The sequence below is a fragment of the Myxocyprinus asiaticus genome, chromosome 48 (genome assembly GCF_019703515.2).
Source record: "Myxocyprinus asiaticus isolate MX2 ecotype Aquarium Trade chromosome 48, UBuf_Myxa_2, whole genome shotgun sequence".
Taxonomy (NCBI): Eukaryota; Metazoa; Chordata; class Actinopteri; order Cypriniformes; family Catostomidae; genus Myxocyprinus; species Myxocyprinus asiaticus.
Window position 1 is genome coordinate 27,861,453 of NC_059391.1, and position 23,001 is coordinate 27,884,453.

The window sequence follows — 23,001 nt, forward strand, 5'->3', positions numbered from 1 at the left end:
AACGTAAGGAATTTAATGTTTCTGGTTACAATTCCACATAACACTTTTAACGATTGTGACTCTCGTTCCGATTCCACATAACATTTCTTCTACTAACGTAAGGAATTGAATGTTTCTGGTTCCAATTCCACGTAATACTTTTAACGATTGTGGCTCTGGTTCTGATTCCACATAACCTTTTTTGAAACAACTACTAACATAAGGAATTTAACGTTTCTGGTTCCGATTCCACTAACAGTTTTAACGATTGTGACTCTGGTTCCGATTCCACATAACATTTCTTATAACAACTACTAACGTAAGGAATTTAATGTTTCTGGTTACAATTCCACATAACACTTTTAACGATTGTGACTCTGGTTCTGATTCCACATAACCCTTTTTGTAACAACTACTAACATAAGGAATTTAACGTTTCTGGTTCTGATTCCACGTAACAGTTTTAACGATTGTGACTCTGGTTCTGATTCCACATAACACTTCTTATAATAACTACTAACGTAAGGAATTTAACGTTTCTGGTTCTGATTCCATGTAACACTTTTAATAATTGTGACTCTGGTTCTGATTCCACATAACATTTCTTATAACAACTATTAACGTAAGGAATTTAATGTTTCTGGTTACAATTCCACATAACACTTTTAACGATTGTGACTCTCGTTCCGATTCCACATATCATTTCTTCTACTAACGTAAGGAATTGAATGTTTCTGGTTCCAATTCCACGTAATACTTTTAACGATTGTGACTCTGGTTCTGATTCCACATAACCTTTTTTGTAACAACTACTAACATAAGGAATTTAACGTTTCTGGTTCCGATTCCATGTAACAGTTTTAACGATTGTGACTCTGGTTCCGATTCCACATAACATTTCTTATAACAACTACTAACATAAGGAATTTAATGTTTCTGGTTACAATTCCACATAACACTTTTAACGATTGTGACTCTCGTTCCGATTCCACATAACATTTCTTCTACTAACGTAAGGAATTGAATGTTTCTGGTTCCAATTCCACATAATACTTTTAATGATTGTGGCTCTGGTTCTGATTCCACATAACATTTCTTATAACAACTACTAACGTAAGGAATTGAATGTTTCTGGTTCTGATTCCACGTAACACTTTTAATTATTGTGACTCTGGTTCTGATTCCACATAACATTTCTTATAACAACTATTAACGTAAGGAATTTAACGTTTCTGGTTCCAATTCCACGTAACAATTTTAAGGACTGTGACTCTGGTTCCGATTCCACATAACATTTCTTATAACAACTACTAATGTAAGGAATGTAACGTTTCTGGTTTCAATTCCATGTAACACTTTTAACGATTGTGACTTTTGGTTCCGATTCCACATAACATTTCTTATAACAACTACTAATGTAAGGAATTTTACGGTTCTGGTTCCGATTCCATGTAACACTTTTATCGATTGTGGCTCTGGTTCTAATTCCACATAACATTTCTTATAACAACTACTAACGTAAGGAATTTAACGTTTCTGGTTCTGATTCCACGTAACAATTTTAAGGACTGTGACTCTGGTTCCCATTCCACATAACATTTCTTATAAGAACTACTAATGTAAGGAATGTAACGTTTCTGGTTTCAATTCCATGTAACACTTTTAACGATTGTAACTTTGGTTCCGATTCCACATAACATTTCTTATAACAACTACTAATGTAAGGAATTTTACGGTTCTGGTTCCGATTCCACGTAACACTTTTAAGGATTGTGACTCTGGTTCCGATTCCACATAACATTTCTTATAACAACTACTAATGTAAGGAATTTAACATTTCTTGTTTCAATTCCACGTAACACTTTTAACGATTGTGACTCATAACATTTCTTATAATAACTACTAACGTAAGGAATTTAACGTTTCTGGTTCCGATTCCACGTATTACTTTTAAGGATTGTGACTCTGGTTCCGATTCCACATAACATTTCTTATAACAACAACTAACGTAAGGAATTTAATGTTTCTGGTTTCAATTCCACATAACACTTTTAATGATTGTGGCTCTGGTTCCGATTCCACATAACATTTCTTATAACAACTACTAACGTAAGGAATTTAACGTTTCTGGTTCCGATTCCACATAACACTTTTAAGGATTGTGACTCTGGTTCCGATTCCACATAACATTTCTTATAACAACAACTAACGTAAGGAATTTAACGTTTCTGGTTTCAATTCCACGTAACACTTTTAATGATTGTGGCTCTGGTTCCGATTCCACATAACATTTCTTATAACAACTACTAACGTAAGGAATTTAATGTTTCTGGTTACAATTCCACATAACACTTTTAACGATTGTGACTCTCGTTCCGATTCCACATAACATTTCTTCTACTAACGTAAGGAATTTAACGTTTCTGGTTCCGATTCCATGTAACACTTTTAACGATTGTGGCTCTGGTTCCGATTCCGCATAACATTTTTTGTAACAACTACTAACGTAAGGAATTGAATGTTTCTGGTTCCGATTCCACGTAATACTTTGAATGATTGTGGCTCTGGTTCCGATTCCACATAACATTTCTTGTAACAACTACTAACGTAAGGAATTGAATGTTTCTGGTTCCGATTCCACGTAATACTTTTAACGATTGTGGCTCTGGTTCTGATTCCACATAACCTTTTTTGTAACAACTACTAACGTAAGGAATTTAACGTTTCTGGTTCTGATTCCACGTAACACTTTTAAAAATTGTGACTCTGGTTTTGATTCCACATAACATTTCTTATAACAACTATTAACGTAAGGAATTTAACGTTTCTGGTTCCAATTCCACATAACACTTTTAACGATTGTGGCTCTGGTTCCGATTCCACATAACATTTCTTATAACAACTACTAACGTAAGGAATTTAACGTTTCTGTTCCGATTCCACGTAACAATTTTAAGTACTGTGACTCTGGTTCCGATTCCACATAACATTTCTTATAACAACTACTAATGTAAGGAATGTAACGTTTCTGGTTTCAATTCCATGTAACACTTTTAACGATTGTGACTTTGGTTCCGATTTCACATAACATTTCTTATAACAACTACTAATGTAAGGAATTTTACGGTTCTGGTTCCGATTCCATGTAACACTTTTAACGATTGTGGCTCTGGTTCTAATTCCACATAACATTTCTTATAACAACTACTAACGTAAGGAATTTAACGTTTCTGGTTCCGATTCCACATTCCGTTTCTTATAACAACTACTAACGTAAGGAATGTAAAGTTTCTGGTTCTGATTCCGCGTAATGATTTTAACAATGGTGCCTCTTTTTCCGATTCCACATAATGTGTCTTATAACAACTACTAATATAAGGAATTTAATGTCTCTGGTTATGATTCCGTGTAACAATTTCAACAATTGTGGCTTTGATTCTGATTCTACATAACATTTTTTATAACAATTACTAATGTAAAGAATTTAACGTGTTTGGCTCTAATTTTATGTAACGATTTTAACGATTGTGGCTCTGAGTCCAATTCCACATATCATTTCTTATAACAACTACTATCGTTAGGAATTTAACGTTTCTGGTTCCAATTCCACGTAACGATTTTAATGGTCCACAGCCTGGTGTGTCAGAACTAAGTTTAAAACAGACTGACGTTTCAAAGAGCTTTTAGTCCAACACGGCCCTGTGTGAATCCGATACAAGCTGAAATAAGCAGCCCATTACTGCCAGAATTTCGGTATGTGAGTGTGAGAAAAAGACACACCAAGACAGACAATAAAAGTGAGAGAGATAGATACAGAATGAGACAGGAAAGGAGATACACTCAGGGTAACAAGAGAGAAAGAAAAGAAAAGAGAGTCTAAGGAATAGAAAACTCTGGCACACAGCATCATTCGTTTCTGGCACATAATCCCAGTCAGCAATTTCTCCTCACGAAATGCTTCCAGGATGTTTAAACCAGCCAAACTGCTCTCATGTGTCCAGCATTGCAGCTAATGGGCTGTACTGTAATTCAATTCTAAACATCTTTATCATTTATACACCACAATTACACACTCACATAGTGACAAATTATGTTCACTATATTGCTATATAAGATTTGGTTGATGTTTTCTGGCAAATATAAATCATTCAAGAATGGTTTTGCTTTTTGAAGTCTAAAATTTTCATTTTATTCCTATTGGACTTTGTTTTTATTGGAGTGGTCCCATGTTCTGATTATAGAATAGATCTAGTTAAGTAAGAGATAATCCATGGCTAGGTGTGCGTTAAATGTTTTAATTCACGATGTGGAGGCGAAGAACCACCCAACACGAAGCGCCTCCGCGAAGTGCATTCAGATTGTTTAACACACACTTAGCCGTGGATTATCCTGCTTAAATCATGGTCACTTGCCAGCATTGATTAAAGTGTTTTTAGCATGCTGCAATGCGGTTGCTAAAGTGTTTTCACCATGTTGCCATGCGGATGTGGTTGCTAAAGTGTTTTAAGCATGTTGTTATGCAGTTGATAAAGTGTTTTTAGCATGTTTCTGTATGGTTGCTAAAGTGTATTTAGAATGTTGCTTTGCAGATGTGGTTCTTAAGTGTTTCTAGCATGTTGCTATGCAATTGCTAAAGTGTTTTTAGCTTGTTGCTATGCAGTTACTAAAGTGTTTTTAGCATGTTGCTATGCAGTTGTTAAAGTGTATTTAGCATGTTATGCGGTTGCTAAAGTGTTTTTAGCATGTTGCTATACAGTTGCTAAAGCATTTTTAGCTTGTTGCTATGCACTCGATAAAGTGTTTTTAGCTTGTTGCTATGCAGTTGCTAGAGTGATTTTAGCTTGTTGCTATGCAGTTGCTAAAGCGTTTTTAGCTTGTTGCTATGTGGTTGATAAAGTGTTTTTAGCATGTTACTATGCAGTTGTTAAAGTGTTTGTAGCTTGTTGCTATACAGTTGCTGAAGCATTTTTAGCTTGTTGCTATGCAGTGGGTAAAAATGTATTTAGCATGTTATGCGGTTGCTAAAGTGTTTTTAGCATGTTGCTATGCAGTTGCTAAAGTGTTTTTAGCATGTTACTATGCAGTTGCTAAAGTGGTTCTAGCATGTTGTTATGCAGTTGCTAAAGCATTTTTGGTATTTTGTTATGAAGTTGATAAAGTGTTTTTAGCATGTTACTATGCAGTTGCTAAAGTGTAATTAGTGTGTTTTTAGTATGTTGTTATGAAGTTGATAAAGTGTTTTTAGCATGTTACTATGCAGTTGCTGAAGTGTAATTAGTGTGTTTTTAGTATGTTGTTATGAAGTTGATAAAGTGTTTTTAGCATGTTATGCAGTTGCTAAAGTGTAATTAGTATGTTTTTAGTATGTTGTTATGAAGTTGATAGTGTTTTTATCATGTTACTATTTAGTTGCTAAAGTGTAATTAGTATGTTGTAATGAAGTTGCTAAAGTGTTTTTACCATGTTGTTAAGCAGTTGCTAAAGTGTTTTTACCATGTTTTTAAGCAGTTGCTAAAGTGTTTTTAGTATGTTATTATACAGTTGCTAAAGTGTTTTTAGCATGTTTCTGTACAGTTGCTAAAGTGTTTTTAGTATGTTATTATACAGTTGCTAAAGTGTTTTTTAGCATGTTTCTGTACAGTTGTTAAAGTGTTTTTAGCATGTTACTATGCTAGTGTGGTTGCTAAAGTGTTTTTAGTATGTTATTATGCAGTTGCGAAAGTGTTTTTACCATGTTGCTATGCAGTTGCTAAAGTGTTTTTTAGCATGTTTCTGTATGGTCGCTAAAGTGTTTTTAGCATGTTGCTATGCGGGTGTGGTTGCTAAAGTGTTTTTAGTATGTTCTTATGCAGTTGTGAAAGTGTTTTTACCATGTTGCTATGCAGTTGCTAAACTGTTTTTAGCATGTTACTATACAGTTGCTAAAGCCTTTTTAGCTTATTGCTATGTAGTTGATAAAGTGTTTTTAGCATGTTGCTATGCAGTTGCTAAAATGTATTTAGCATATTGCTAAGCAGTTTCTAAAGTGTTTTTAGTGTTGTTATGTAGTTGCTAAAATGTATTTTGCATGATATACAGTTTCTAAAGTGTTTTTGGAATGTTGCTATGCAGGTGTGGTTGCTAAAGTGTTTTTAACATGTTACTATGCAGTTGCTAAAGTGTTTTTAGTATGTTGTTATGAAGTTGATAAAGTGTTTTTAGCATGTTTTTGTATGTTTGCTAAATTGTTTTTAGTATGTTCTTATGCAGTTGCAAATGTGTTTTTAGCATGTTGTTATGCAGTTGCTAAAATGTTTTAGTATGTTGCTATGGGGTTGCTAAAGCATTTTTAGCATGTTTTTGCACATTTGCTAAAGTGTTTTTCGGTCAGGATGTAACCAAAATGCAGGTCTGTTGTCATACAAAAAAAATATATATAAATAAATAAATAAAATATAAAAAATCAGAAATGACCACCTTAGACCCTCATGACTGTGTGTGAAGTAATTTACTCACATAAAATAATATACAGTACTTTATATTTTTATTGACTCACAAAATCATGAAAAAAATGAAGAAAAAATAACCTTGAAAAATGTCTGAAACTGACATGCCACCTCAGACAACCTTATCTGTCAATGACCCATGAGACATGTTAAATACTAAGGGTTAGAGGTTTGTTCAAATCTCCAACTGTAAAAATGTGCAATAGTAAAAGTAATGCTTGCCAAAGAAAGCTATTAGTCATGTTGTTTGGTAATCGTGTTATATCTTTTACATGTGTAGAATCCAATGTGGACATGTACCAGGCATGTAGTTGCTCTGCGAGTGTGGCGTGTGTTTGTGTGCATGTGTTCGTCGGCCGCTGTAATGCGAGTAGGCAGTTCTGTGATTAAACAGCATGTGTTTTGTGTTTTGAAGGCTTGTGTTTTCTTTCCTAATCATGCTCGGATCTGAAACCCTTGCACACACGCACGCAGTGTTGCGCTTTGCATGTGTTCATATTGTTCACATGCATTTCCTGTGTGGTACATTAAGATGTACTCAATGAAAGGGTAGGACAGTGGCCGTTTGATGTCACTTTGATCCACGTGTTTTACGGTCTGTGTCAGAGAGCTTTTGTCCGGCTGTTCCCACCTCTAATTAAGACGTCGTCTCTGTTTGTGGACATGACGGAGGGGGCTGGGCAGAAGACAGGAACGGAACAGCGTTCAAAACAAGCTTGTCTCCTCTCAGGGGCCACAAAGGGTTGCGCCAAAGGGAATTGATTTGTGTTGCGTAGATCAGTGACAGCGGCGAGAGCTTTATTACGACCAGGGGCGGACCTAGCACTAGGCATAGGTAGGCATCCGCCCCCTAAAAATACAAATAATATGCTTTGTTATTGTCATTAATGCTAAATAACGTGTGCTGAAATTTTAAATATCACAGTTACAACACTGATATGATTGATATTGCTGTTATTTTCAGCACCATCAATGCAAGCAATCCCCTTCCCCCTCAGATCAGGCTGTAATGGAATATTCCAAGATTTTTATGCATGTACACAAGTTCGTAAACAGGTGAAAGTGAGTCAAACCGCTCGGACAGATACATGTGATTTCATCATATACTCTGTTGCAAGTTACAAGTTCAGCTACATTGTTACTAGTTCAGTTTGGTTTGAATTTGCGGAGAGAAAAAAATTAAAAGGAATCAAGACTTCCTAAAGAAACACTGTCTTTCCAAACGGATCAGATTGCTGCACAGACTGCACCGCCACCCACCGCTGCTTCCACGAGCAGAGCACTCACTATAGTCTCCAATACACATGATGATGTTGATGATGATTATGATCTGTGTGGTAACACTCGTAAATTAAAATAGACTGTTCTTAGACTGTTGTTTTCGCCTTATTTAGCAGTGTAAATCTAGCAAACTTCTTTATGTTATCAAATGTAAAAGTTGATCAAAGCCTTCTGGAAACATGCAAATCAACTTTTAGTCTAATCATTTGGATATAGTTAACTCAAGGTCAAGTTGATGGAGGAAAAGTGCATAAAGAGAGAGGGAGAGTGAGAAAGAAAAAAGGTATTGCAGTGGTACTTATTGTAGTTCATAGTAGCCAGATTGTGTTTTTTTATAATGTGTTGTCAGACATTATTTTTCACTCCTTTTTAGAAAGTTGGCACAACCTGGAGGAAAGACAAAACCACAGACACATTTTTGTTTGCTGTTTGCACAGTCTAGTGCTGTCACAGAGGTATCTCAGGACACACTGTATTTCAGTGATATCTTTCAGGACGTAGGAATATTGTCTCCATACCATTCTAAACTTTTTTTTTTTAAATAAATAATAATAATAAAAAGGCTTGCAGCACCTTTAAGAGAAAATTGATGTAAATTTGTGTCACTGAAGAGGGCCCCATTCCTGTACTTTGCCTAGGGCCCCCAAATCACTAAGTCCGCCCCTGATTACGCAACCCATTCTCATTCCCGAGGTGTCAAATACTGCCGCTTGTGCAAGAGCCCAGCGCATCAATCTACAGACGCCAATAGCGCCCTTAGGCGTCTGTCTCCGATGCACGCAGGGGGCAGTCTAAAAGGGAGGCGTCACTGCCAATCTTCAGACATTTAACCGCAATATGTTTTATGATACTTATAAATATATTAGTGTGGTTATATTACACGATCATGTCGATTAATTTACATCCCCAACCCAGTGTTTCCCAACCTTTTTCTGCCACGGCACACTTTTTATGACTAAAAAATCTACGGGACACCACTATCCCACATAGGCTAACCATCGTCAGTATTTTGCATTTTCAAGAACTTGTCCAGTGTTTTCTGTCTGTCCTAGTAGCGTGTTTACTTGTAATGTTTGAAATTCAGCTATGCAAAAAAAACAAAAAAACAAGTCACATAGGTAGGCTACGCTGTGTGAGATCACAGGTGGCAAGAGCACTAAATGGGTAATGAAAAAACAACAAATTTGTTTCTTCTCCAATTCCAGCTATTTTAGTGATTCAAGTCTATTCAAGTTTACAATTGTGCAGAATTAGCTGCAAAATAAAGAGTATTTTGGTGAGGCTTGCTTCTGTTTCACAAATTTGTTCAATTTTATTAACTGATTAGTTCAGTGACCCCTTCTGGAAATGTCACCAGGTGGCAACAAATGAGCGTCTTATGTGCTATGAGTGAGTCAGTGAATCATTTCGAGTCATTCATGACCGAAATCTACCAAGAGACTTTATAGTGTTTAAGCAGATTTATAGTCTTCCTTCAGTCTGAGCATTATTTTTCATCCAAAAAGACAACAATAATAGTCTAATAATAGTGAGTTTCAATAACGTCCTTCTCCTTTATTAAAACTTGCATGGCTACAAATCTACTGACTTCAGTATAAGAATTATAAACACAAAGCAGATCTACGGTATTATTTTCCTACAGTAGACTATTTAAACTGCTGAGCATGACTTTTATCAGAAAAGACCACAATAATAGACAAATAATAATCATTTTGAGTTTCAATAATGTTCTTTCATCATAGTAAAGTGCATTTCACATGAGTTGAGTCGAGGCGTCAACGCTCCGTTCAATGCCAGCGTCAAGCGCCGCATTGCCCTCCACATGACAAGAGTTGCAGAAAGCGTCACAGAGGGGCGATTTTACGAGTTTGCCACGTAAAAAAGCAGGAGGTGTGCACAATAAACATTGAAAACGTGTATTTGGAAGAGAGAAAAAAGCTTGCAGTTGCTTTAGTAGCAGAAAGTAATAAAAGGACTCGTTTATGTTTAGGTCTAAGCATTTTCTTGGTTAATTTAAATTAGTTCAATAACTGGGGTCTCTGATATTCAATATTTAATTAAAATAAATTATGAGACATTCGATGTCTATTGGTGAAGCAAAAACGTGTGTGTGATAAACACTTTGGTGTAAAGTGGCGTCACTTCGATGACGCGAGTCATGTGAACGCCCCTTAACGCGTATAAATATCAGTCAGTTTTGCACATTAATCATTGCTCTTCACAGTCTCAAAAGTGACATGCCACTTATTTTTTTCATGCATTTATTTATTTTGTGGATTTTGATCATTTTCCACGGCACACCTGACATTCTTTCACGGCACACTAGTGTGCCACAGCACAGTGGTTGGGAAACACTGCCCTAACCCCATTCCTGAACCTAACAAATTATCAATGATATAAATCATGAATGAGGTTTCATGTTTAACATCGTTTATAATTGGTTAAGTTTAGGGATGGGATTGGGTAAATTTAGTAACAATAATTAAAATTTATATTACACAATTTGTTAAGCACCCGACCCCACCATTATACCTAAACCTAACCAATTCTCAACAATATTAAAGCTACACTTTGTACATTTTGGCCTTCTAGTGGTTGCATCTTGCGGAAGAACATTGTTTTGGTAATGACGTAAGTTGAGCTTCGGCTCTGCTCCTCTGCGCGGGTGAATGTGGTTCGAGGCATCGGTGTACACATGAATACGGGACATCTTATCAGAGCAAATGGAAAAATAAATAACGAAAGAAAGGAAAAGACGGATATCCGAAAACATGTCATCTGAGCAGATAAGTGCCATTTCTTATGCTTTTGTTTTGACTTATTGGAAACATTGATGTTTTGTAATAAATGACGTTACAAAAGTTAGGCAACGTTCGTTAACATTAGACATAATGATTGCTAGTCTGATAAGGTCAAACGGTGTGAAGTTTTTATAAATGCAGGATATTCTGGCCAAATAGACCACGGTAGTAACTCATTTATAGATTGTCATTGTTACCAACCAGTGGTCAACATCATTTCAAGACTCACATGTGCTTGGCAAGCCTAGGACTAAAGGATTTATTTATGTAAATTATTGCCGTTATAAAGAAAATACACACGTGTGCTAGCAAGTGAAATGTTCTGCACCAATTACAGTATAATTATTGTATTTCACTATGTGTGATTATACAACTATACATAAACCATATAAATAAAATATCTTACCTGTTTAGTAAGACAAAAGCCATCTCTGGGTCGCTTTTAAATCCTTTCAGATATCGGAGTTGTCGCCACCTCTGAAAAACCAAGCCAATGTTGATTTGGGTTTCATTACGGACTCTGTCACTTTCCCTTTTTGCTTGTAGACTCTGCTCTGTTCGGGGTTTCTTTGTTTTTACAACCGGTGATTCCCCGGAGGTTTGCCGTTTTGAATGATCCATGGTCAAATTTTCTCGTTCGTTGTGACAAAGCTTCAGCTACTCCCACACACACGCTACAGTAGCTGGAGCTTATTTTCTCTGTGTACGGTTATGACGTGAACACGCACGGGCGAATGACGTACGGTATGTATGCAATGTCCCGCTTAATCCGTCCCGACAGCTCTAAATATAAATCATTATTATAGGTTTATCAAAGTTAATTTGGGTAAAGTAAAGACATGGTTTGGAAGATGGATTTTAGTTGCACTCTCTCATTAATAACATTAATTATTTTTTAACAAAAAAAGGTTACATAGTGTAGCTTTAAAGACATAACAAGCAGAGAAAAGTACAGTCACAATCATTTATTTAAAATAAAAATGATACAAAAGCACTATAATAATTCCAAACCATACGATAGCATTGTGTGAGGAGCAGAGTGAAACCGAAGATTTTAATCGCTGAAAATCTTCCCCCTCCATGAAGGCAGCGCCATCCAATAACGGTCACAAATCTTATTCAAAAGACACATCCGAACTTCAGCTCATCGTAATCGGTCACAAGACACGCGAGAGCCAATGACGTTTGACGTCACACTCACGCCTTCTTGTGGCGGCGATTTTTGAATTTGTTACTAGAATGAGTCGAGAGCTGAATGTGTATGCCGGACGCCGGCATACACTTTACCCACTGTAAAATAATACATGTTGCTGATTATACATTACCATTGTGAATAAACATGGCTGATTTCAAACATAATGAAAATCATACCCCAACATATCATGTCAGAATGACAAAATTCTACCCCAACATATAATTTGTCAATGATAAAAATCTGATTCCCTTCACGTCAGTCTTCGACGGCGAACGTTTGTCATTGAAAGCAATGTGCTTGCCGGATGCACTGGAAACTGACACCAGATGGTGCTTTTGGCGTCCACCTGTTGACGTGCTGGGCTCTTGCACAAGCGGCATTATTTGACGCTTCGGGAGTGAGAATGGATTGGATTATGACAGACTCGAGCTGAGAAGAGTCAACACGCCCGTCCCCTTGTGTTTGGCTTTAGGCCAGATGTATTTGTGACATACATTTTTGTTTGGTTGTTATCAGTAGGAAGTGGCAAGCACTTCTGAACTCTTGACATTTTCATGTCATAGTCAAACCTCCAGACTGTGACTAAAATGGTCACAAATGCGGCAAAGAAATAAATAATTGTGATAATAATTTAAAATCTAGTCACCAGTAGTGACATTCGGGAACACTCTTCTGTTGAGATGAGCTTGCTGCATGCAGCAACAAACAGCGTGAGCCATGATGTCTGATTTGCAAACAAATTACTCTTTTGAACCGGGTCTTTTGAATGAATTAGCCGAAAAGATTCACAAAACGGGTTTGAACTCAGGGGCTCAGGATAGCAGAGTCACTTTTTCAGCGAATCATACAGTGAATCAGTCATCAGTAAGTTCACAACTTACTACCAGATTACCGGATAGCTGATGAACAACTGTTGATGAATTCGTATGAAAATGTTCGATTTGTGGTGTTTATATTGCAACACATTGCAAATGATTTTAAGAGTGCAAATTTTGTTTTAAAATGCATATTTGCATATATTGGGAGTACATTACAAAATAAGAGTCTAAAGGAATGCTAATTGGTTTTTGGACTACAAACATGGGCTATAAAATGTTGTCAGTTTAGTTAGCATGCTCATCAAGATTCTCTTCAAAACTGTTGCTCCGCCATGAAATTTGTTGCAGTGAAAGAGAAAACCAACCGTAGAAATGTTGTGTTAATTTACACTTTTACACTAGCTTACACTTGCATGCTTTTGTGTAATGTACGCTTTTGCGCTAGTTTACACTAATGAGCACTCTAGCGCCCCTAGCAGCAATGCTGAGAATGCAACTCATACTTGCATGGTATTAAAAAATTGCGTTCTGACACATTTCAGTTCACACAATGAATGAAATCGAGCTTGCGTCACTAGATGCATTCATGGTTGCACAAACTATCTCTACACAGCTCCAAAATGTGCTATCATCAAACGCAAACAAACACACTCACTTAAAGGGATAGTTCCCTTTAAAATGTACTCACCCTCATGTTGTTTCAAACCCGTATGACTTTATTTCTTGCCTGGGACTCAAACGGAGACGTTCAGCAGAATGTTCAGTCTGAGTCACCATTGAATTTTATTGCATGAAAAAAATATGCAATGAAAGTAAATGGTGACTGAGGCTTACATTCCACCTTACATCATCTTTTGTGTTCTAGTTAAGAGAGAAAGTCACACAAGTTTGGAAGAACAAAACGGTGAGCAAAAAAATGAAGGAATTTTAATTATTGGACTGTGTCGAGGTTTTGCTTTCACTTTCACGTGTGAAAGGGGTCACTGATAAAAGCCGAGACGAGCTCTGTATCAAAGTTTTTAGACTGCAGACATGTTTTGAAGGTTTTTATCTGGTCCTCAGCATCAATGCTATCTGTGTGGTGAAATGAGCTATGCTTTTCCTCCAGGGCCTTTTTACAATGGATGCAGAATTAAGGCTTTTGAATGTTCACGATATATACTTGATGATTTTGCTCCAGCACTGACCACTGTTGCATGTATTTCTGGGTATAAACTTTGCCCAGGCATCTTTGCGCTGGAAATAACAGGGTGTTTTGGCCAAATAAAACAAGCATGTACTGCCAGAGTTCACTTAGAGAGTGTCTATGTGTGTGTTGTGTCTGTGTCATTGTTTTCGCCAAGTTTACTGCCACGTACACACACACACATTTACAGTGGGCATGCTCTGTGTTTTCTGACGCTGTGTGTGTGTTTATTTTATTCTGTGCAGACTTTCCCACGCACACAAATCTGCCATTAAGGTCATCAGAAGGATGCAGTACTTTGTGGCTCGACGGAAATTTCAGGTACATAGGGAAGTTCATTTTGGATGTCAGAATCATGTTCGAGTGACTTTTTATGTTCCCCAGAGATCATAAAATCAAAAGTTATTTTGTGAAGTTCAAAGCAAAGTTCATATATGCACTCATTTAATCGATAAGTATGTTAAAATCATGATTCACTACTTAAAGGAATCATTCACCCAAAGATGATAATTCAGTCATAATAATTTACTCACACTCTTGTCATTCCAAACCCATATGATTTGATGTTTTCTATGAAACACAAAAGGAGAATCTTCACACAACTCTTTTCATACAATGACAGTTCATAGTGACCACGTCTGTCAAGCTCCAAGAAGGACAAGAAAACATTTAAAAAGCACTGTAAAAGTAGTTCATACTAGAGGTAGACCGATATATCGGTTTTACCGATTAATCTTGCCGATTAATTGGTTATCGGCAAAAATCTATGCCGAAAGTTGCTGATATTTATTTTTATACCTCATCAATAAACCTTATCTGGTGAATTATATCTACAAAACTCTTCCTCTAGTGAATATATAGACTAACAGAGTCAAGTCTCTGTCATTTCAAAATAAGAGTCCCCAGTTTTTTGGGGGCTAGTTTATAGTTAAATGTCCCGCGATATCCACCAATTCCTAATTTTTCTGGTTATTATTGGGATTTTGGTTGCACAATTAACTGGTTTTGGGATTGTATTTATTTATTCATCATTTAAGGCTCTTGTAGCACCTGTCATTGTAAGGTAAGACTTTTTTATCATTCTATAAATTGATTAAAAAAAAAACTATCGGCCGATTAATCGGTTATCGGCCTTTTCCACAACCTTAGCTATCGGTATCAGCAAAATCCACTATCAACCGCCCTCAAGTTCATACGACTCGTGCACTATATTCCAAGTCTTCTGAAGTCGTACAATAGATTTGTGTGAGAAACAGACGCAAATTTAAGTTCTTCAATGAATGCAAAATAGTTGCATGAAGATTGCTCGAAAATTAACTGCACACAGGTTGCAAATGATGTCAGAACTTTTGTTTTTTCTGTGAATTGTTCCTTTAAAAAATAACAAACTAAAGTGAAATTTAAAATAAAACTACAAAGCCAAAATAAAGTTTTTAAAACAATAATAAACCCTGGTTGAGATGTACTGCATACCTTTGCTATTGTTGTTATTGAGGTAAACTGAGGTGTACTAACAAAGTGTGGAAGTTCAAGGCCCAGGGGACAGAAATATAGTCACTTGTGATGACAATAGCACTCATGGACCGCGTCTCTGTCCCACAGCAAGCGAGGAAACCGTATGACGTGCGAGACGTGATCGAGCAGTATTCACAGGGCCACCTCAACATGATGGTACGGATCAAAGAGCTGCAGAGAAGGTGAGACAACCACGTCACTCTAGATACAGTATGACGTCCCTCCTTTACCCCCTCAGTTTTTTTCCCCTCTAAACAAGTGCCATGGGCAGGATTTCCAAACAATCACTGTGCATATCACAGTTTCCTGCTGTTTTTCCTCTCGCAGGTTGGATCACACGTTGGGAAAACCGGGAATGTTCCTGCCAGGTAATTCCAAAAAAACTGGTTGCTGCTCAAAGAGTTGTCAGGGATAGGTAAAAAACGGCCTTCATTTATGTGTGAAATTTTCCTAGTTCCATATCAGGTACAGATGCAAAATAATAAAAAAAAAGCATTTTCCAGAAAAATTGCCCCCTCAAAAAATTGCTGCTGTAATTTATTTTTTGTACTGTAAGATGTTAGCCAATCATAACTGATATAATTCACATATACTGTAGAAGTATTAAAGGCACAGTGATAAAAACAGCCTGTTCGATTGGCATCTGACTGTGTTCCTCGTCTTGTGTTTCCAGAGAAAGGTGTGGATAAAGAATATTATACAGTGGGAGCTCGACTCATACGACTGGAAGATAAGGTATAGAAAACTCTCATATTCTACATGCTGGTTTTAGCTGCACTGTAAAAAGGACACTGTGAAATGTACAGTAACTGGCTGGAAGCAATTAGCTAGTAAGTTGCTGTAGTACATTACACAGTATGCTTACTGTAAATTTAATTACAGTACAAATAAAGTACTGTAATTGTTATTACAGTAATAATCACAGTACTGTAATTGTCATCAGAGTAATAGGATGCTGTATTTTTTTATCACAGCAAATATTATACTACTGTAACTGTGCTAAATTAACGTAGCATTGCAAAATAATGAGCAGAGTCACCTTGCTGAAGTAAAAGGCTGAAGAAAGTGTGGAATCTTGTCAGTAAGCTCATGCAACAAAATAGTGTGGAGAAAAGCAGGTGTCCATCAGCATATCGCTGTACTCCCATCATTTGTGTAACTGTTAACGTTATGGAGGATATAAACATGTCGGGTCCTCCTCTGTCTGTGTGATAACAAAAACTAGAAAATGTCTGTGTTGGAAATAATGCAAAGTGTACCATCAGCAAAGACAGATTATTGTTTCTACTGCTGAACAAACAAATCCTGCTCAAAATTACTGTATTGTGATTCACAAGAAAAATATATTTACTGTAGAATTCACTCGGCAAAGAAATTTGACCATGATGCTTTGCAGATCTACAGCAACATGCTGTATACAGGTTCTACAGTAAGCATTTGTTCGTTATACAGTAATAATGCTGTGAAAACTACAGAAATTTGTTATAGTGTGGTTTAAGCTGGTCCAGTTGGTCTCCCAGCCTGCAAAGAGGCCAAAACCCCCTTAAACCAGCAATCAGAAGCTGGTCGTTTCAGCAAGGTAGACTGTATATAATCTTAGTCAGTGATTCTCAACTGGTTTTGCTTCAGGACCCAGATTTGACATTGGACATGAAATGACGACCCAAACTGACAAATTGTTTGTCATATAAAATTAAAACAGTATGTCCATGCTTTGAAATGTATTAGCAAATAAATAAATAAATATAAACACATAAATAGTAAGTAAATACATAAATGAATAAATATAAAAATAAATAATAATTAAAATAATAGATATAAATATGAATAAATACACAAGGAAATATATATATTTTTATTTATTTGTTTATTTTTTATTTGAGGTAAACTAGATAAAATAAAATAAATAAATAAAATAAAATATGAATACAAAAATATTAAACATACCAATGAATGTATAAATATATAAATTAATAATAAATAAAATAATAGATACAACAATGAATAAATATTAATAAATAAAGATGCAAACACACACACATACACACACAAACACACACACAAACACACACACATACAGTATATACTGTATATATATTTAAATGTATTTATATTAAAGGCAAACAAGATAATCATGCAAAATATAATCAAAATGTCCTAATGTCCTAAATAATGTCCTAAATAATAAATAAATATATACATATATAAATATATGAATAAATATGCAAATATAAGTAATTTATATTAGAGGTAAAAAACATGTCCATGGTGACATCTGCCTAACTCCCTGTCTACACCGGACACACGGTCTACACTGGAGGTGTCCATTGTGGTGCGTCCATCGCGCCGACAATAAACGGGTGTCGTGTTGCATTTTGCACTGCACACGCTGGTGCTGCAACTCAAATTAAACGGTTTAGAACGTTCATGTCGACGCGTCCAGTGTAGACAGCCTCAAGCCGTTGCGTCCTGGCTCGTCAACGTATGCACCCGGTGTAGACGGTGTAATTTGATCATCTTCTACCAGGTGAATTTGCAGTAAAATACTGTACGTTTTTAAATTGGCTTAAACAATAAAAGATATGTGGTGCATTTATCCTGCCTTTTAAATTTTGATAAGTCTGTTTATTTTGCTATCCTAACTATGCACAGTTATATAGTTAGTTGCTTTATATTGTTTGCAATTTGCATTGATTTTCCCAGCTGTCCAAGACAGAACTTATCACACACCAGTTGAAAACCACCTAAACCACCTCTTACTGAAATCATTATTTAACCCATTGTCATTATTTTTGCTGTTTTCATTGGGGAACCTTTGCAATGCCCCCCACAATTTAAGTGATTTAATTTTGGTCTCCAAACCAAGTGTAAAACCTGATCCACACAAACACACTAAACAGACCTCACTTAACTCTATTATCTTTCTCTCTGTACCTCAGTAGCTCTATCTTATTCACATACACACTGTTAGCCTCAACACAATGCTATCAGAGTTGTCTGTTTGAAAGCATAATCATCTAGTTGTGATCTTGTCGTACACCACAAACAGAATGATGCAGAGCACTACTCGCATGTTTGTTTTCTCTGTAGAGGAAGCCAGAATACGATTGTCAGATTTGAGGCTTTTGACAGATCCTGTGATTATAACGTCGTTCAACAGCAGTTCTGAGGGTCAGGCATCTTTTCCAGTAAATGACATCTGATATTATCTTCACTGTTGCTGCCGTGTACCATATATTCATAGAAAGGAAGTACTTGAGTGGAAATGGAGTTCCTTTATAACATGGATCAGTTTTACTGAGTAAATTTAATTTTTGCCTGATTTTAGAGTAAAACTACAGATCGAAAAAATAACTTTAGAAAGGTGTTAGCATCATTATTTTATCTGTACATAGAGATAGGTACTGTAGGTCTATGACTAAAATCAATTACCTACTGCACCACTTGATGCATTAAATGCCAATGGTGTGAGTCCAAAAATGGGAAAAACACTTTTTTATGTTGTTTTGTTTCTATAGTTGGAGTGCCTATAACTCCAGAAGTATTAAAGATATCTTAATATCCTTTTAGATACTGTTTCAGAATAAACTTTTCTTTTTGTATCTTAATTTTTGAGGCCCTATGTGCTTAAATCCCAGAGATATGGGGCTTTCAATGTGGCTCCATCAGAAAATTGTTAAATCATGCCCATTTTCAATGGCTGAAAACCAAATGTGGGTCACATGGTTTGCAGCTAGTTTTTCTTGTCCAACAAAACAAAGGTCTGAAGTACAAATAATCTTGAAATTAGAAATCTACCTTTATTTGTTCACATAAAAAAACAAGAGTCCAAAAATACTAAACTTTGTTTAATTTGATATGGAATAACCCTAATGAAAATGTAAACTAGGAGAGAGAATTCTAGGAGGACGTTCTGGAAGTTTTGGAAGTCAGAGGGATGATCCAATCTCGATTGCTGTCGGTGTGCGCACGAGCCCTGCTGTGATGTTTTGACTACAGAGGAAACGAGACATAAAAAAAGAGAACAAAACTGTGCAAGAGAAAGATAGCGAGAGAAAGACTTGTCGTGACAAGGCAATGGTGTTTTCTCTGGTCTCTTTACGCCGCAGGGCAACAGGTGGGTGAACTGACTGACCTCCACAGACACACACTTGTGTCATGGCCATATAGAGACACACATCTGGTTCATATGTGCTCCATTGTTTGGTTTCTGTAAATACAAGACCCCAAAGTTCAACATACAGAGACCCCAAGAAGTATCTTGCGGCACACTTAAAAAATGTCTACATGTCATTACTTTATATATAAAATAGCAACTTTTCAAAAGTAGTTTGTTTAAAATGCTTAAACAACAGATCTGTTTTCTCGTAGTAAACTGAAATCCCAAATGAGATCTCTTATAGAGCAAAAATGGACACTTTTGCTGAAGTTTCCTGCTTCTCAGATGTTTCTCCTGAGAAAACAACTCGCATGTCTCCTCTAGAGTTTCAGAAGAGATCTCAATAAAGTCTTAAAATGTGCTCAGATTAGCCAATATACCAACCGTCTGCAGTCAAATGTCAGGCCTGAGCTCGAGCATTTCAAACATTTCAAACAAGAGCAAATGAGCAAAATCTTTATATGATCAACAATTGATTCATTTGTGTCTATTTTTAGTTCTTCTAAGGAGTTTTAAGAGAAACATCAGCAAACATGAACACTGTTGACTGAAGATAATTTTTCCATCAGCAAAACATGATAAATATTAACATGCTTCACTGAAGATCAAACTATAAATCACTTGTCTCTCTTCCTCTTTCTTTATTTTGGCACTGACATTAGCATGAAAACATTGGTCTTTCCTCTTGGTGAACATTTCGAGGTATTTCTTTTGACTGGCACCTCCGTGAGTTAGTTGCAGTTAATGTGTCGGTGTTTTGCAAGGACTGACATTGATTTATACCTCCTTGACAAAGATACACATCGCAACAAACGGCTGTCTTCTAGCTCACAGAGCTCTGACTGCCGAGTCCTCGTGAACATGGATTAGAAGCTGCAACATTGCATGTTATCTCGCTGTCTACTAGTCAGAGTAAAAAATGTTGAAGGAATAACATAAGAGTATGGGTTTGACAGCTCTAGTGGGGCAGGAAATATGTTCTCTTGAATGAGAACTAAGAATGTACACAAAACCACAACTAAAAAATTAACAAACTAGTTTTATCATTGGCCGGTGTGGTAATCGATGAACCCAGAGGAAAGTTCATATTGAGACTTGATTGCAGACGGTTGGTATCTTGGTAAATCTGCACACAGGGTAAGACTTTATTGAGATCTCTACTGAGTCCATTTTGTCTAGGAGACACAACTGAGACATTCATGAGGTCTCGTTGAGATTTTATTCACTACAGGAACGATTTGAATGGTTCGCTGTTGTATTCAACTGATTCCACTTAAGTTAGCCAGATTAAATTCACATAATCCCCGTTTGTGCAGTTTGTTTGGTTAATCAAAACGTGTCAAACCAGCTTTCAGATTTTTTGTTAAGCTTGTGTAAAAGTGATGTCACATCATTGTCGCTAATCAAGAACGGTGACTCTGTCTTCTCGGAAAGAAATGGTGACAAACCACAATTTCGCCATTAACCTACGGAGCCGTTTGAAGACGGGGATGGAATTTATTTTCTGAAATGGCTTTGTGTTCCCTTGCAATTACTCTGGGTTCCCATGCAATAGCTTTATCCATTGCTTAAAAAAATAAACCATAGTTTTACTACAGCAACCATAGATGAACTATTTATGGTAAAGCCATAGTAATTACAAAATATACCATGGTTTTACAGTACGATATTTGAACCACAATATTCTAAGTAAAACCATAGTAATGATACATGAAAACTGAAACTATGGTAATAAAAAATCATAATCATTCTGGTTTTCAAAACTATGGTTTTAATCAAAAAACAAAACAAAACATGCCCTTACGAAAATGAACCATGTTTTCACTGAAGTAAACCAAAACCATACCATTTTTTGTGGTAAGAACCATTTTTTACTACAGTAACCACAGTTGAACTATTGTATTTGTAGTAAAACCATAGTAGCCACATCATTTACCATGGTTAAACAGTATGTCATGATCCTGCCATTTTGATCTTATGTTATTCTTGTTTTGGCGGGGTCGTGACAGTTTCCTCAACCCGGCTCTCAGGTTGTCCCGTGTGCTTGTGTTTTCTTCTCTCCCTCGTGTTTCCCCTGGTGCTGCTTAGCAGCGCAATCAGCATTGCCATGGCTTGTGTTTATGGGGAGCATCTGGTTTCTATCCTTCCGTTTCCTTTATATTCCTTCCTTTGTCTTGTCTGTGTTGCCGGATCGTTTTGTTTCTCCTTGTCCAGCTGGTTTTTTAGATGTCTGTACCTTATATTCCAGTTCCTCCAGTCAGTTACTATTTTGTTCTGCTTTTGTATTGTTTTTATTTATTTCCTTCATCTTGAGAATTTTTGTTTCCCTGTTTGCTTTTTGTTTAATAAATATTTTTTGTTATCTCACTCCTGCTTTTGGGTGCTCATTCATATTACCAGTTCCTAACATATCGATCCGACCACACTTGGACCCAGCAGGAATTATTTTATTTTTTCTAAGCTCTGTGCATCACCAAGTTCCCTCTACAAGGGTTTTCGATCTCTGCCAGGGAGACCAGTCGGTGAGGGAGTATGCACTTGCTGTTCCAGCTGCCGACCGGCAGGAGGTGGCGGCTGTTCCCGCCGCCGACCGCCTGAAGGTGGCGGTAAATATTACTGCAGTGCCTCTTACCACTCAGAAGAGGAGAAGGGCCCCTACTCTTCAGGCGTTGCCTGTGCCCATGGCCACGGAGGCCTTTCCCCTGTCACTGCCAGTTCCCATGACCACAGAGGTCGTTCCCCCATCACTGCCAGTGTTCACGGCCACGGTGTCCGATCCCCTGTCACTGCATGTGCTCATGACCACGGAGGTCATTCCCCTGTCACTGCCAGTGCCCTCGACCACGGAGGTTGTTCCCCTGTCACTGCCTGTGTTCACGACCACAGAGGTCGTTCCCCTGTCACTGCCAGTGCCCACGACCATGAAGGACGTTCCCCTGTCACTGCCAGTTCCCATGACCACAGAGGTCGTTCCCCCATCACTGCCAGTGTTCACGGCCACGGTGTCCGTTCCCCTGTCACTGCATGTGCTCATGACCACGGAGGTCATTCCCCTGTCACTGCCAGTGCCCTCGACCACGGAGGTTGTTCCCCTGTCACTGCCTGTGTTCACGACCACAGAGGTCGTTCCCCTGTCACTGCCAGTGCCCACGACCATGAAGGACGTTCCCCTGTCACTGCCAGTGCCCATGACCACGGAGGTCGATCCCCCCTCACTGCCAGTGCTCACGACCACGGAGGTAGTTCCACATAACTGCCAGTGCTTATGACCACGTAGGTCGTCCCCCTGTCACTACCAGTTTCCATGACCACTGAGGTTGTTCCCCCGTCACTGCATGTGCTCATGGCCACGCAGGCCGTTCACCATCACTGCCAGTGTTCACGGCCACAGAGGCCGTTTCCCTGTCACTGCCAGTGCCAATGGAGGTCGTTCCCCCATCACTGCCAGTGTTCACGGCCACGGTGGTCGTTTCCCTGTCACTGCCAGTGCTCACGGCCATGGAGCCCGTTCCCCTGTCACTGCCTATGCCCACGACCACAGAGGTCGTTCCTCAATCACTGCCAGTGCCTACAGCCACAGAA

General features: G+C 37.5%; 2 protein-coding genes across 2 annotated transcripts in view; one reads left to right on the top strand and one right to left on the bottom strand.

Annotated features, from left to right (window-relative positions):
- The window catches only part of LOC127437111 (ribonuclease inhibitor-like), a 481,472-nt gene that overhangs the window by 297,127 nt on the left and 161,344 nt on the right, over window positions 1-23,001 (bottom strand). The window lies entirely within an intron of this gene.
- Window positions 1-23,001, top strand: part of LOC127437618 (potassium voltage-gated channel subfamily KQT member 1-like) — a 184,113-nt gene that overhangs the window by 97,959 nt on the left and 63,153 nt on the right. The window contains exons 15-18 of the mRNA XM_051692649.1: window positions 13,991-14,066; window positions 15,348-15,442; window positions 15,588-15,628; window positions 15,934-15,995. Coding sequence (XP_051548609.1) covers window positions 13,991-14,066; window positions 15,348-15,442; window positions 15,588-15,628; window positions 15,934-15,995 — 274 coding nt within the window. The remainder of the gene's footprint in view (window positions 1-13,990; window positions 14,067-15,347; window positions 15,443-15,587; window positions 15,629-15,933; window positions 15,996-23,001) is intronic.